General features: G+C 41.4%; 1 protein-coding gene across 8 annotated transcripts in view; it reads left to right on the top strand.

Annotated features, from left to right (window-relative positions):
* The window catches only part of apbb2b (amyloid beta (A4) precursor protein-binding, family B, member 2b), a 48,655-nt gene that overhangs the window by 14,777 nt on the left and 19,725 nt on the right, over positions 1-14,153 (top strand). For all 8 annotated transcript variants that reach the window (XM_037100602.1, XM_037100613.1, XM_037100591.1 and 5 more), the window contains exons 2-6: positions 2,513-2,619; positions 3,967-4,033; positions 5,021-6,097; positions 12,550-12,794; positions 13,964-14,095. In XM_037100602.1, coding sequence (XP_036956497.1) covers positions 4,015-4,033; positions 5,021-6,097; positions 12,550-12,794; positions 13,964-14,095 — 1,473 coding nt within the window. In that variant the 5' untranslated portion in view covers positions 2,513-2,619; positions 3,967-4,014. The remainder of the gene's footprint in view (positions 1-2,512; positions 2,620-3,966; positions 4,034-5,020; positions 6,098-12,549; positions 12,795-13,963; positions 14,096-14,153) is intronic.

Genomic DNA, 14,153 nt, shown 5'->3' with positions numbered 1-14,153 from the left:
TTTACAAAAACAGTTAAAACAGTGATGAATATCCAATTAATTATGCAAAATTCAATGTATTGGAGTATAGAGCCAAAACAACTTATTATCCCATTATTAGCTGAACATACTTAACAAATTGTTTTTGTATTTTTACCAGTCAGGGTGAACTGTGGTGACTCTTGCTAAAGTTAGGCAGGTTTGAGCCGGTTACAGGGAAGTCTATTACAGATCCAACCTGTAATGCCAGGTCAGCAGTGATATTTCATGGGAAATGATTCATAAGTTTTAAGTGAAGACACCCGTTCATACAAATACACTCTCCCACACAAACACACATTCCCAGGTATGCAGACTTGTTGCAGCAAGACTTAAGGAACTGAGCATGCCTTGTAATTTTAATCCCAGAACGCAACATTTTTTTTTTATTGCAAATTTATGATTCACTTTTGTATATCAGACTTGTCTTTGTTCTAGGAAGTTTTCGTGCTTGTTCTGTAAGTTTTTATGTCTTTGTTTATCTCTGTTGTTTTCTCTGTCAGTCGTGCATACACGCTGACTCTCACAGAACAATCTGTGTTTCCATAACATCAGACTGTAAACTACCAAAGTTTTCTAAACTAACTTTTGACATGTTATCTCTGTTGTATCCATTGCTTAAACCATCAGAGAAAAGATATTACAACACAAATAGCTGCTTTGAGGCCAAAATTATACAGCTGCTCCTCAGATGGCTTACTTTTTCTTTTTTTCTCTAACAGTAACACCTAGTGTTGCCAGACAAACCAGATGTTGTTTGTCTGTTATGTCAGTAAATAGTATTAGCTCAGCGGCAGATCAACTGTTCCTCAATATGTTGGATGGATTTACCAGCACCAGTCAAGTGATTCAGCATGCATACTTTAGAAGTATGCACTATTCATAACTTTGAGTAGTTGCATAAACCTGTACAAATATAAACGTTATGCAAGTCCGGAGATTCATTGTTAGCTATTGTATTGCTATTGTATGACTTTTTGTATTTACCACATGATACATAGCCTAATGTCACCGTTTGCCTGTGGGCTTGTACGTTTTCTTTCCTTTCTGACATGATAATATTGACTTTCCATTCACTTTTGGTCAGATTAGTTTTGAAATTAAGCAACAGATTGATTTATTTGTTGAAAATGCATTCCACTTTGTCACTGAGCATACAAAAATTAATAATTTAGAGCTGGGCTAATTACATAACTGCCTTATTGCTGTGTCATTTATCGAAGGTTACAGCGAATCAGTAACTCTGCTTCAGACAGTCAGGAAAGCAACAGCTCACACAAAATACTAGAGGTAGCTTGATAGAGTAAGAACTAAAATGTTTTCGTTTCTCTAAATCACGGGCTTCTTTTAATCTCTTTTCACTTGTTTTTCATAAAAATTACCACACACACCACAACTGTTAAATGCTCTATGTCCTTCATCCATATACGGCTCTTAGAATAATGAGCAAACCCCATCAGCAAATGTCAGTTGTTATGTCTGCGCAGATTAGTCTGTTCAATGACATTTAAACTGAGAGAAGAAATGCGTCCAAGGCTGAGGAGGCAAGAGGAGGCCTTGTCAGCTAAAGTGGTAGGGTTTTTAGTCTTCCTGCGGGGAGTTGAGGACTTGTGCAAAACCTGCTGTGACTTCAGTCATTATGTAGACAAATGAGAGGGATTAGTGAAGGGTCATTTAAACCATAAAGAAAAAAATACAAAATCTCCAAATGGCTGCATTTAAATCAACACATTGATCCACCACTTTTAGTGTGTGGGACAATAACACTCTCACTACTACTGAGGTTTTTATGTGATTACCAACCTTTGATGATAGTAACTTCTTACAACCATGTGCACACTTTGCCTTTACCCCTGCTGCTGATTCTGACTAAGTCCATGAATTAGGTAGATTTAATTACGAAATGTGAAATTAGCAATAGACACTGTCAGCTGTTATTTCGGCTAAAAGCTTCAAGTCACGGGGTAATGTTTCCTTCATCAGTTACAACTTTATTCCCCCAAATCATTCCAGGTGTTTTTCCAGCCCCTCAGCCAGGGATAAGTGGAATTTTATGGTCCATTCTAACTACGCTTATTATCGTTCTCTCTGTTGCTCATAGAGGTTGTGTATTGGTAAGAACTGTCCACAAGTCTTGACTGCATTATGAAGTAATGCGTGTGCGTCTGTGTGTGTTGGTTGTTGGAAAGCAGAGTAGCGGGAGTTTACAAGTCTCCTGTGGCATAAAGTTTATGATGGTTCCAGTCAGCGAAGGGTTGGCAAGACTCTGCACCAAAGAAAGAAATATGAGCTCTGTACAAAATGAGCCTTATGTTCACATACACACGTACAAAGACACACACCTTGTGTATTAATGTTTGATCGAGGTTGTGAATAATTGATGCATCTTTATTATTTGTCCCTCTGGTGTCCTGCAGTCCTCCTCCTCCTCTCTGTTTAGCCCGCCCTCTTTCTCTCTCTCATTAATCCTGTTTTATGTTTGTCTCTCCCCCAGGACGCCACCGCTTCAGTAAGGCCTTCGCGATTGGATGAAGAAAGAGCCTTTGAATACCAGTATGGACGCACTCCATCCTGGAGTTTCCCACAATCCTTAGTTTTCTGGTAAGTACCAGCTGTAAAATGCCCCCCCCCCCCCCCAAAAAAAAACCCAGTATGTTTTTAACATTGAAACAGACTCCTGTAAACTGTCTAAGCTTTTTGTTGCTTACCCTGTCAGAATTGTAAATCAGCCTGGTTCTGCTTTCATTATTTACAAACATTGTTGTTGTCCATAAATATCGGATGATATTCTGATATGGTGATGGTATGGTATTTAGATACATTTAGAGCATTTTTTCACTTGCTAAAAACAAACTAAGCTGTGCTATGAGGGTAAGAGGATGCTAAATTAATCCCAGAGAAATTAACGGAATAACCATCAATATTTCACTGTAAAAGACAAATATTCTCTTTTACTTTGAAGCATCTAAAGCAGGGTTTTCCATGCATAGCTAATTTAAGGTTGATCACTTAAACCAAATTGGAGCCTTATTGTTGTTTGGATGAACCTAAAACTCAATTTATCTCCAGGCTGGCAAACCCGTCCGGTGTGCCATAATCCCTGCTCCTGTTAGGTTTAAGAGCACATAAACATCACAAGAGTAGCCACACTGTTTTTGTGCTTTTGACATGTCTTAGGGTCCGTGTCCACATAGCGAATTTTCATGCAGAAAAGCGCTGGCTTTGCACTTGGGAGATGAAGTGTTTTCTGTACTTAGAGGAAAAACGCTGCATGTGCATCTTGCCCCTTTTATATCCTTTTGTTTTTCATTTAACATGGCAACATTAGAGCAAGGAGAATGTGGGTGCTTGACATGATCTGTGGGAGACAAAAATATGTTGATTATTATCCCCCTTGGCCAGGAGAAAGATAAAGAGCAACAGTGATGTTACCAGCACCTTTCTGAAAAGCTGAGGGATTTTCAATTTAAAGCACTCGGAGTGGCTGCACAGAAAAAGGTGTAATGCTTGGAACAAAGATGCTGGGTGCCCACTCCTGTGAAAGTGAAAAAAGACAGTGGCGCTACGTGGACACTGGCTCTGAGGCATTCTCAAAATAATCTGGAAATCTATCTCAGATTTTGATGGGAAGGAAAAACACTGTCCTCTCTATATTGAGTAGCTGACCAGGAAGGACAGTTGATGTATTTAACACAGAGAACAGTTATTCACCGAATAAACAGACGTTCCCTTTCTTCTCTGTATATCATTCAGAATGCCACTTCTATCATTTTGAATTAGGTGGTGTTTGGAGACCCTCTGCTGTTGTCTCCATAGAAACCAGCTGTAGCTGGGTTACACATGGATGAATGTGGTCTCTGAGGGCAACCCAAGAAGTACTCAGGATTCTTGGCATTCTTCTTCTGATCATTCTTGTACTTTTTGTTTCCTCCTCCCGGGGGTGTTCAGATCTACAGCTGAGTCTACTCAACCCAGAACCGTGACCAGCTCAAGTTTATGACTGACCTCCTGTCAGGTACAACATGCACACACACATGCTTGCACAAATTCTTTCACACATGCAGTGTTTGTGTTCAGCGTTCAGTTGGTGTGAAAACCCCCATACATACTCTCATGCTGAGCTGTTCACCATCCCTGCTCTGCAGTGGACACTAATGTGGAAAAAAATCACAGTTTTATACTTTATTTTTGTTTTTGTCAACAAATCCCATGAAAAATGCCAAAGCAAACCCTACAGTTGTCCTTCTTTCAATACATTTAAGTGTCCCTTTCTGAGCTGTGGTTTTCCGAAAACAGCTGAGCTCTGTAGCTTTTAGTGAACATTACTCAAACAGGAGTAAATAGTGTATTTGGTGAGAACTATTTTCAGCTGTGGATTTGGTGTGCTTGCAAGTATTTACAGCACTAGAAAGTACTCAAAATATACTGTATTTCCACTTTTCTGAGGAACTATGTCAGGTAGTAAAACTGCCCAACTGCTGTATGTATTTTTACTGATAACAGCTGCTGTGTGGCATGGAGGAAAACTGTACTATTTATTTTGGTTACATAGGTTTTTAATAGGATCAGTTCATTGTTGTTGTCCATGTTTTTTTTAATTATTTGAAAACAGTAATATAAGAATGTATACTATCTATCTATCTAAATCTCACCTCCAGTTCTCCTTGAAGAAAATTAAACCCCACTGCTGCACAGAGTGGCGGTCACTGTTCATTCAAAGTATTAACATTGACTGTGTTGGACTTCTAAAATGCACCTTTTTTGACCCTGGGTCATAACACACCTACAAAATGTGAAGTAGATTGGATGAACGGTACCTGAGATCTGCTAAACACATATTTTTATTGGAACCATTAGGTTTTGCCACAACCTAACACATAGTACCGGCCTTTTGCATAGCTGTTATAATGCACATAGTAGTTAGTAAGCAGTGCGACAAAGCACCCTACATGTCTGGATTGTAATTTATTCACCTCCTCTTCCCTCCCTCTTCCTCTTCCAGGTGATCTGTCTTGTGGCACGATGATGTCAGTAGATGTGACCAATCACAATGGCCCCGCTGCCACGCCTCCCACCTCACTCAGCCTTCGCACTTCACACAACCAGCTGCTCACCAGTGATGTCATTAAACAGGGCTCCGCTACACCTCCCAAGTGTCGCAAAAAGTATGCCCTTACCAGTATCCAGGCTGCCATGGGCCTCGGAGAAGCAGTGCCATCATCATCACCACCATCCTCATCCCCATCACAGTGTTTGACCCCCACCAATCCCAAACTGGCCAAGAATGGAGTCAACCAGCTCCGTAAAGCCGGTCAAGACCACAACAAAAACACAACCGACCCTGAACCGACGGACGTGGAGTGTAATTCAGAAACTGCAGCTGATGACCTCAATGTAAACACAGCCGAGGAGTGTGACAGTCACACTCTCACCAATAATGACCGAGAGGAAGACGTCATTAACCTTGATGGTGAGCCACACCAAGACATTAATGGTGATGAGGAGCCAGAGCAGAAAACTGAATCAGACATAGACTGTAACACTAACACAAGTGAGGAGCTCACACTGAATGGCAACACAACAGATCTGGGCTTTGACTTGAACATTGAGGCAGAGGAAAGCGATGACATCAGCATTTTGTCTGAGAAGGAAATTATGTCAAAGATGAAGATTGAGGAAGATGGAGACGAGGTGGCACCAGAGGAGCAGGACGAGGACGAGGAGAAGAAGCCTTTGCTGGTGATTAAAAGTGAGTCTCCCGTGAACAACCACAAAGTTTCTTCAGGCCTGGAGCTCATCTCTGACCTACACTCCAACCTCAAACTCCTCAAATCAGGCAAGGACTCTCCGATTCCTCCTCCTCCCTCCCCACCCAGGCAGGCCAGCCCAGAAGACACACCCCTGCTCTCAATGGCCTCCTGCTCCTCCTCTTCCTCCTCCTCTCCAGAGACGAAGAAGGACAGGAGGACTGGTGCAAAGACAGACTGTGCTTTGAACCGCATCCAGAATCTGAACCCCAGTGATGAAGAGTTGAGTTGGACCACACTGTCACAGGAGAGCAACTCTCCAGAGGAGACAGGTACACTCTAAAGCACACAAACAAAACATGCTGCAAAAGGTTTATCACTGTAAACCTTACAGCCACACTGTCATTTACTGATGTTTGGCATAGTTTTCATGTGAGTGTGTGTCAGCTACTCTGTTTTTTTCCCCTGCTGTGTGCTATGTAGTGGTTTAGCCATCCTCTCTACTGATGACATGTTTCCATTTATGGTGACTACGTGCGTGCTTGTGTGTAAGTGTGTGCACATGCAGAACTCGGACATTGCTGGAACAGAATAACAAACACTCCAGGCTTCAGTAAATCTCCCAGAATCCCTCTGGGACAGGAAGTGCCCCTTGTTACCTCATGGGTGGTTAGCATGCTAGATCAGCTGCGTCCCATCTCAAGGTGTGTCCTGTGTGTGTGTGTGAACAGGGCTTGCTGGCCAGTTGCAAGTTAAAACAAAATCTCTGGCTGCCACTTTCTCCCTCACTCTCAAGAGAGGAGCTGCTTTAGCTCTATAAATCTTCTCCCTAGATGTCATCATTTTTTAATTCTTAACATTTGTGCTTTGCAAATTTTAAATGTGGGATGCAGTTAAGAAACGTGCATACACAAAGGAGGTTGGTAGCTATATGAACTATTAGCTGTGTGCCACCAGAGAGCACTTTTTGTCCTACGTTTTTGTCCCACTTTAATCCATTGGTCTTGCATGCAGAGACTGAGACTGATACTGAATAGAGCTGCCCAAATTGGGGACCATGAACCACATGTCCTGCCACAATATTCAATGGGAAATCATTTTTAAAAAAATGAATAGAAGTCACTGTTTATGCCATTTATCCCCAAAGTATCCCTAATTATTAATAACCTTTTAATCAGAGCATTGCTGGCAGAAACACTTTGTACAGGAAGTCGGTCAGTCAAAGGGGTACTTCTGTCTTGTGCTGAAATCTGGTCATTAGTTTATGTTTGCTGACTCCATTTTTAACCTCACATACCTACTGTTGCCTTCTGTTAGTGGAATGGAGAGAGGCACTCGAGAACATGCATGGATCACATAATTTGTTATGTCTTGGAAATCCAAGACTTTCACAAAGAAAACCACAGTCCTGCAGCGTTAAACAAATAGAACAAGCAGTCCACAGACTTGTATTGGCAACTGAGAGATACATAGGAGGTCTCATTTCTCACATCAAATTGCACACATATGGCCAATAAAATAAGTGATTAATACATGGAAATTGCTACAAATTGATATGAAGAGCCCCATTTAAGAAATTTAGATCATATTAATATTTTGCATCTGTCTTTGCATTGTCTGTGACCCATTATTAGGTGTAAGTTCTGGCTCACCAAGGGAAAAGTTTAGGCCCATCTGTCACTGAAGTAAAACAAAGACTCATTGTTTTTGGCTTTATTATAAAATGTTATAATAATTACTGTGCATTGAAAACAATCTGTTCTGTCCTTTAAGATGGAGCAAATATGCTTTGACTTGTTTGAATTACTTATTTAATGGAACTGCTTTATCCTTAAAGCAATATTGCGTAGAAATTGGCATTTTCTACTATTCTGCTGTTCTTTTAAGGTAAAAAAGTTACTCAATGTTGCTTTAACTGACATTAAGAATTAATATAAGTAAAGCCATATCTGTCCTGTCTTATCCATACTGATTGATAAAGCGCACACAGGAGGGCGTCTTGAATTCTGTAGCAAAAGAAATTCCTTTGAGCCATCACCTCTGTATTGGCCCCTACTCATGAGAAGGTCCGTTGAAGTTGCTGCATTTCTGTTGTCAGCGCTATGTAAAATCCTGGATGTTCTGTTTAATTGGGCCCTTAAAATTCTCTGCCTTGAGCTTTGTTGTAAGACATATCAACCACATCCATCTCCTCTACAGCAGCAGCCCTGACCTCTGACATGAGCTCAGCTGTAAACCATCCTCTGAGTCTGTGAAAGTTGCAGCGCTCTGAGCTGTTGAGCCCCGTTGGTCGTTTTTATTTTTTTCTGCCCCTCTTGCTTCTGATGACTCATCGTCCCTTTCGAATTGAAGACTCTAAGCATCTGTGTATTTCATCTCAAGTACCAGCAGCTTGTCCTCCATGATGTTTGTGAGTTACACTGTTGGCGCTGCCGTAGAATTTACTTTCCATGTGTTTCTCTTGTCCTGATTTCCTCTTGCTTGTCTTTGTCTAAAATGTAATTCCAAAGTGATAAATCTCTCCAGGGGATGGCCTTATGTTTCATGTAGCTCAATTTCTATGTGCGTATTGATGAGGCGAGGAAGGAGGACAAAATGTTAGTGGCACTGTCGTCTCTAGTTAAGACGTAGTGTCCCCCGAGGGCACTCGTCACTTGCTGACAAGTCAATAGTCATCATGCTGGTATTGTTCATGTTGGATTTATCGATAACACATCATCATCCTTACTACTGTGCCCTCCTGTCTGCCTCGCTTGTACTGACAAAGCTGTGTTGTTTTCACAGGTGTTTGTCAGATTCCTCTTGGGATGTTGCGGGTTAGAGGGCCAACATGACACTGTTTTCACACAGAGGAGCCAAAACACACACATACATATGCACACACACACACACGCTGAGTCAAGGAAGGTCATTGAAAGAACTCCTATGCATTCTGACACAATAACATGCACTGTAATACTTGAGGAAACATGAGTTGAATGTGGATGAGTGCAGTACAGCAAAATGTGATGCACCAGATGCCCCAGTACTTTTATAATTTAATTTAATTTAATGTAAATGGACTTCATTGGCATGGAAAACAGATGTCCACATTGCAAAAGCATCGTAGTACATACAAATATACTAATAAGTAAAAACATGAAAAAAATAATTTTAAAGTTAACAAAACTAGACACTTCTCTCCCTTTCTTTCTGTCACCCACTTAATCTTTTAACCCTCAATATATTAAACTCCTCCTTTTAGCAGTTTTTTTCTCCCTGTATCTCCCCTCTCCTCCTCTTCCTCCTCATCTGTGTGCCTCCCCTGGATATGATACTGAATGAAAGATGATCTAGGGGTTGCCAGGACAACCAAGAGAGGCTAAAGTGGAGGTGGAAATGAGGGAGAAATTGATAAATATAGATATTTGCAGAGGGTTGCCAAATTTTTAGTTTCTTTTCATATGCCTGTACGAGTGGTTGTTTTAGGACAGGAAAGGGAGGGCAAGCTTGTTCGAGCTGTTGACGTTGTTGATGCTCCAGATAGAGAAAGCAGAGACAACAACAGCGACCATAGCTCAGCTGCAGGGGGATACACAACCTCCATCTCTCTAATCTCTCCATTCTCACTCGCTCTCCTCTCCTCATTCACTCTTTTCTCCCCCTCTCCTCTGCCTCTCTTTTCACGTCATGATCTCCCTGCCTCTCTGAGTCAATGTGTGTGTCTCTCTCTCTCTCTCTCTCTCTCTCTCTCTCTCTCTCTCTCTCTCTCTCTCTCTCTCCTTATCTCCTCACCCCCTCTTTTGCAGTGTCCCCCCCCTTCTCTCTCCTCTCTCTCTCTTTCAATCTCTGTCTGGGGTTCTCTCTTTTGGTTACAGTGCTGTTTTTTGCTGTATGAGAGGCAGCTAGCTAACTATGATGCTGGGCAAAGACTACATGCTGGCCATTGTGATTGTCAATTACGAGGGTAGGTGCATCTGTCGGAGGAAACCACACCGAGGGGTCGGAGTTGGAACGCTGGTCTGAGTGTGTCTGTCTGTGTGTGAGTGAGTATGTGCCCAAGTGTGGGTATATGTGTGTGTCTCCTCCAACACGGGGGATGAAGTTTGTTTCTGTAATCGTCCTCTAAATATCCGCCATAAGAATCTGTGGTCTGTGCATGCTGTTTATGTGTTTGTGTGTGGTGCATCGGTTTCGTCACAGTAGCTTGTGTGTGTGTGAGGTGTAGTTTGCCAAAGACAACATGTGTGTGTCAGTGTGTTTTCCTCCAGAATCTCACTGCTCTCCCCTCCCCCTCTGCCTAACTCTGCTCTGGCATGGAGCTGCATGCTAACTGAGGCTATCACAGGCTTACTGCTACGTAGTTCAGCTGTGGCACCTTCCAATGAGCTGCATAGGTGCACAAGCCTATGTGGGTTTGCACATTTAAGCTTTTCCTTCTAATTCCACACTTACCACAGTGCTTGCAGAGGGTGACGTTGCTAACTTTGAGGCATGATATACCACTCAGGAGTCCCCCCCCCTTCCCCTCTCTCGCTGTCTCCCCCTCTATGTCTCTCTCTCCTCTTAAATCCACATCGAGTAGTCTGTTCATCTCAATCTGGCACCCATTCTCTGAGTCACCATCTTCCCCCTCGCTCACAGCAGAGACACTCAGGTTCTCTCTGTTGTAGTTTTATTTGCTCTGACCTATTTTTTGCTCATGAAAGACTGCAACTCCCAGAAGGCTCTGCATCCCAGCTCCTTGTTCTAAAGCGCAGTCTTAAGCCCAAAGGGATGTCTGCTTGAATGCCTAGAATGAATGGGTGCTTTTTGTTAAGTTTTGTCAGTGATGTTTTGTCTATTAATAAAACTTGGTCGAATAAAATCATTTCCTTCTGCATGTGTGTGTGCGTGTCTGACTTCCATCTCAATCTGGACCGACCCAGTCGTCATGATGACATATGGCCTGCTGTCATGGCGACAGGCCCATGGGCTGTGTTTCATCAGCGTGGTCAGCAGTTTGAGGACTCTTTGTGCAGTCACACACAACTACACACAAACACACTAGCTGACCAGTTCCTCAGAGCTTATATCACCTTTATGAGTTGCTACACCACCTAATGTAGTTACGGAGCATCTTTACTACTTCTGTGCGCGTGTTTCAGCTGGCTTGACTGTCAGGAAACTGCAACCTTCAGATGAGATGACATTTAGTTCAAAAGTGAGAGCTGAGGCAGTGATATAAGTGCTCTGATTTCACATCCACAGGCTTGTGTGTGTGCGCGCATGTGGGTGTGCACATGTGTATGTGTGCTCTATAGAGTTTGTGTGTGTTTTCAAGGTAACTGCTGTATTTCTTCTACACATATCACTGCCCAGTAAATTAAGGTGACAGCCATCTGCTCTATATATTGTTGCTCTCTTCTGTTAGAGAAGGGAGGCTTAAATTTTACATGAATCCACACACACTGAGCCAGTATCTAAATTAATCTAACTCTAGTGTTTTGATTGCCAGAACATGAACACAGTTGTTTGTGCAGGTGTTTATTCATTTAGTTTAAAGATCATTTCTGCTCGGCCCTCCATTTCTCCTAGTTCATTTACTTTAAGATTTTTTTTGTGCATAAAGTCATGTGCAACTCACATAAATTATAAACATATTAAAACTTTGTTTAAGTGAGTCAGACAGTTTAATTTGCGTTTGCAACACTAACGCTTTCATTACCATCGCTGGCAACTTGTAATTAACTTTGTAATGTACGGAAGCTATAAGTAGGCGGGTAAGAGTTAAATTCAGAGGGGAGACTGACTTATTGGAAGCAGTGTGTACCACTGCAGACTTGGTGCATATTGATCTTGAAAAAGAAACAAATGATCGGGTCCCTCTAGTCTTGCTCTGCTTTCGTTGCCTCCTGAAACAATTTTTTAATTTCAGTATTATTGATCCTCCAGAGAAGTCTCTTTGACCTTCTTTGACATGATGTACAGTACAGTATGTCGACTAACAACAAGTGCACCCTAAATATATTAGACAATTTGGCATGTGGCATCATTACAGACAGCTGGAGATCCACCCATTTCTCAACTATAATCTTTGAATTAAGGACATAACTTCTGATTTATGGACTGATAAAAAAAACAGCAAATTAAATAACCCATAAAGGATCATACACCCATGGAAATGACAGAGCAGATTTGTATGATACTTACTTAGAGAAGAGGCTAATACAATTAGTACAGCCAGAGAATAATAAAATGTCCTCATTTGTGTCATGTTGAATAAACCCATATATATATATATATATATATATATATATATATATATATATATATGTATATATATATATATATATATATATGTATATATATGTATATATATATTTGCTCTACTCGTGAGAGGAAATCTTGTGCTCTTGTATATAGCCAAGAGTTGTTATTTGCCTGTGTGAAAGGTATAGTTAAGAAATGTTTAAGGTGTGTGTGGATGTGTGGTACAAGTGCGACAACGGTTCTTAACAAGTTTCACTCGGTTGTCTTCTGTTGAAAGACGCGGCTGTTAAACAACAGCTGCAGCACATGCTGGTAATCTCAGTCAGCTGTTCATATCGTTCAGTATGTGAGTGTGGGATGGTTACCGTCCAGTAACAAAGGCCAGTTTGATCAAGTGGATGAAAAGTAAATCTTTGATATTTGTGTGCAGTCACAGAGGTGTGTTTTTCACGCATTTATAAGTAGTAAAAGTGTATAAATTGCCTCAGAATTGTGCTTTTTTTCTCTTGATATTAATAAACCATCCAAATGTGTATGTGTGTTTGTCCATCAGATATCTGGAGTGAGCAGTCATTCCAGACAGACCCTGACCTTCCTCCGGGATGGAAGAAGATCACAGACATGGCCGGTATCTACTACTGGCATATTCCTACCGGCACCACCCAGTGGGAGAGGCCTGCCACCCGCCCAGCACCTCCTGGACAGACAGAAACCCAGGCCCTAGGCGACCACACAGCTTCCACACCACGAAAACACTCCCTGGGCTCACTCAGTCCCTCACCCACTCCTGACCATGAGGTGAGTGACAGAACAGCAAACTGAAAATGACATACATTTGAGTCTTTTAACTTAAACTGTTTTAGCTGGCATTTAACTGTGGTTACATTTGAAACTGTTCTGTTTAACTGTGATCACCCAGGGCAGTTTAAGCGATGGTAAATTTGTTAGTCTTTGTGGCAGCAGTCAAGCTCAGATTGTGGTTGGAGTTCAGTCTGTGGCGAATGCGCCCTCAATGTGGAGAGATTATAAAGAATGACTGAGAGAAATCATGAGATCACAGATTTGAATTAACACAAATATAATAAAGACACTTGGATTAAAACAAAAGCATATGCTGTACAAAAGTAAAATATAAGAAAAACAAAAACTATTAACTGCTTTGCAGTCACAAGAACATTAACAAATATTGTCCTTTTAGTTGCCAGTTTGTCAGGTGTATGTAGCTAAAACTGATGCAGTCTAATACAGCAGTCCTGCAATAAAGGGTAATAATGTTTAGTTTATGCAGAATTTGGTTACTGCATTATTCTCTGGAGTATTTCTATTAAATTGTCCAACAGCTGACATGTGAGTGGCAGAATATCTTGCCTTTTCATCTTGGGGCTGCAGCAGGACATCATCTGGAGATTTAGAGTCTCACCTTTTATTTTATCTGCGTCCAGCTCTCGTGGACAATCATATTGGCATCATACCAGCCATTGCATACAGTTTCTATATCTGTCTGTAGAATATGTCAAGTACCTGAAAAGACTAAACACAGCAGGTGAAGGGCAGTATTTTTCCCTGCCACTGTGTGTGTGCACAGTAGCAGTCTTCTCCTACTAAGTATTATTTTCTCACTGATCTGAGAAGCTTCATGCTCCTCTAGCATTTTAATCAGAACTGGTGTAATCAATAATATTTTGTGATACAATTATTAACAATTAATGAAGCAACATTGTATTTTCCTGCCCAGGTAAGGAAATTATCTTCTGAATGAGTAACATGGGGGGAATGTGTTACTCATTCAGAAGACATTATAATACTGTCTAAGTTCAGTATCAGTGTCAACAAGGTGAGTTCGCAGTTTTTTAATCCCCGAATATCCACTAATTTCTGTGAAGAGTCAATAAAAGTATGCACCAATGAACATGTATTAAATAAAGCTGATGTCGTGTGTGTGTGTGTGTGTGTGTGTGTGTGTGTAGTCGGGCCAGGCCGAGATCTTCTACAGGGCATCAACTCGTTCAGGCAGCACCACCTCTGACAGCTCAGTGGAGCCTCTCTCCACTCACGAGCCCACCCTCACCACATGTGGATTTGTCAACAGCTGCTACTTTGTAAGTTAGCCACAAAACATTCTTTTTCATTGTCCTGTAAAATTAACCTTAATCCTCC

This window comes from Acanthopagrus latus, chromosome 1 (assembly GCF_904848185.1).
Source record: "Acanthopagrus latus isolate v.2019 chromosome 1, fAcaLat1.1, whole genome shotgun sequence".
Classification (NCBI taxonomy): domain Eukaryota; kingdom Metazoa; phylum Chordata; class Actinopteri; order Spariformes; family Sparidae; genus Acanthopagrus; species Acanthopagrus latus.
Note: the sequence above shows the minus strand (reverse complement) of the source record. Positions and strands in the feature narration are given on the sequence as shown.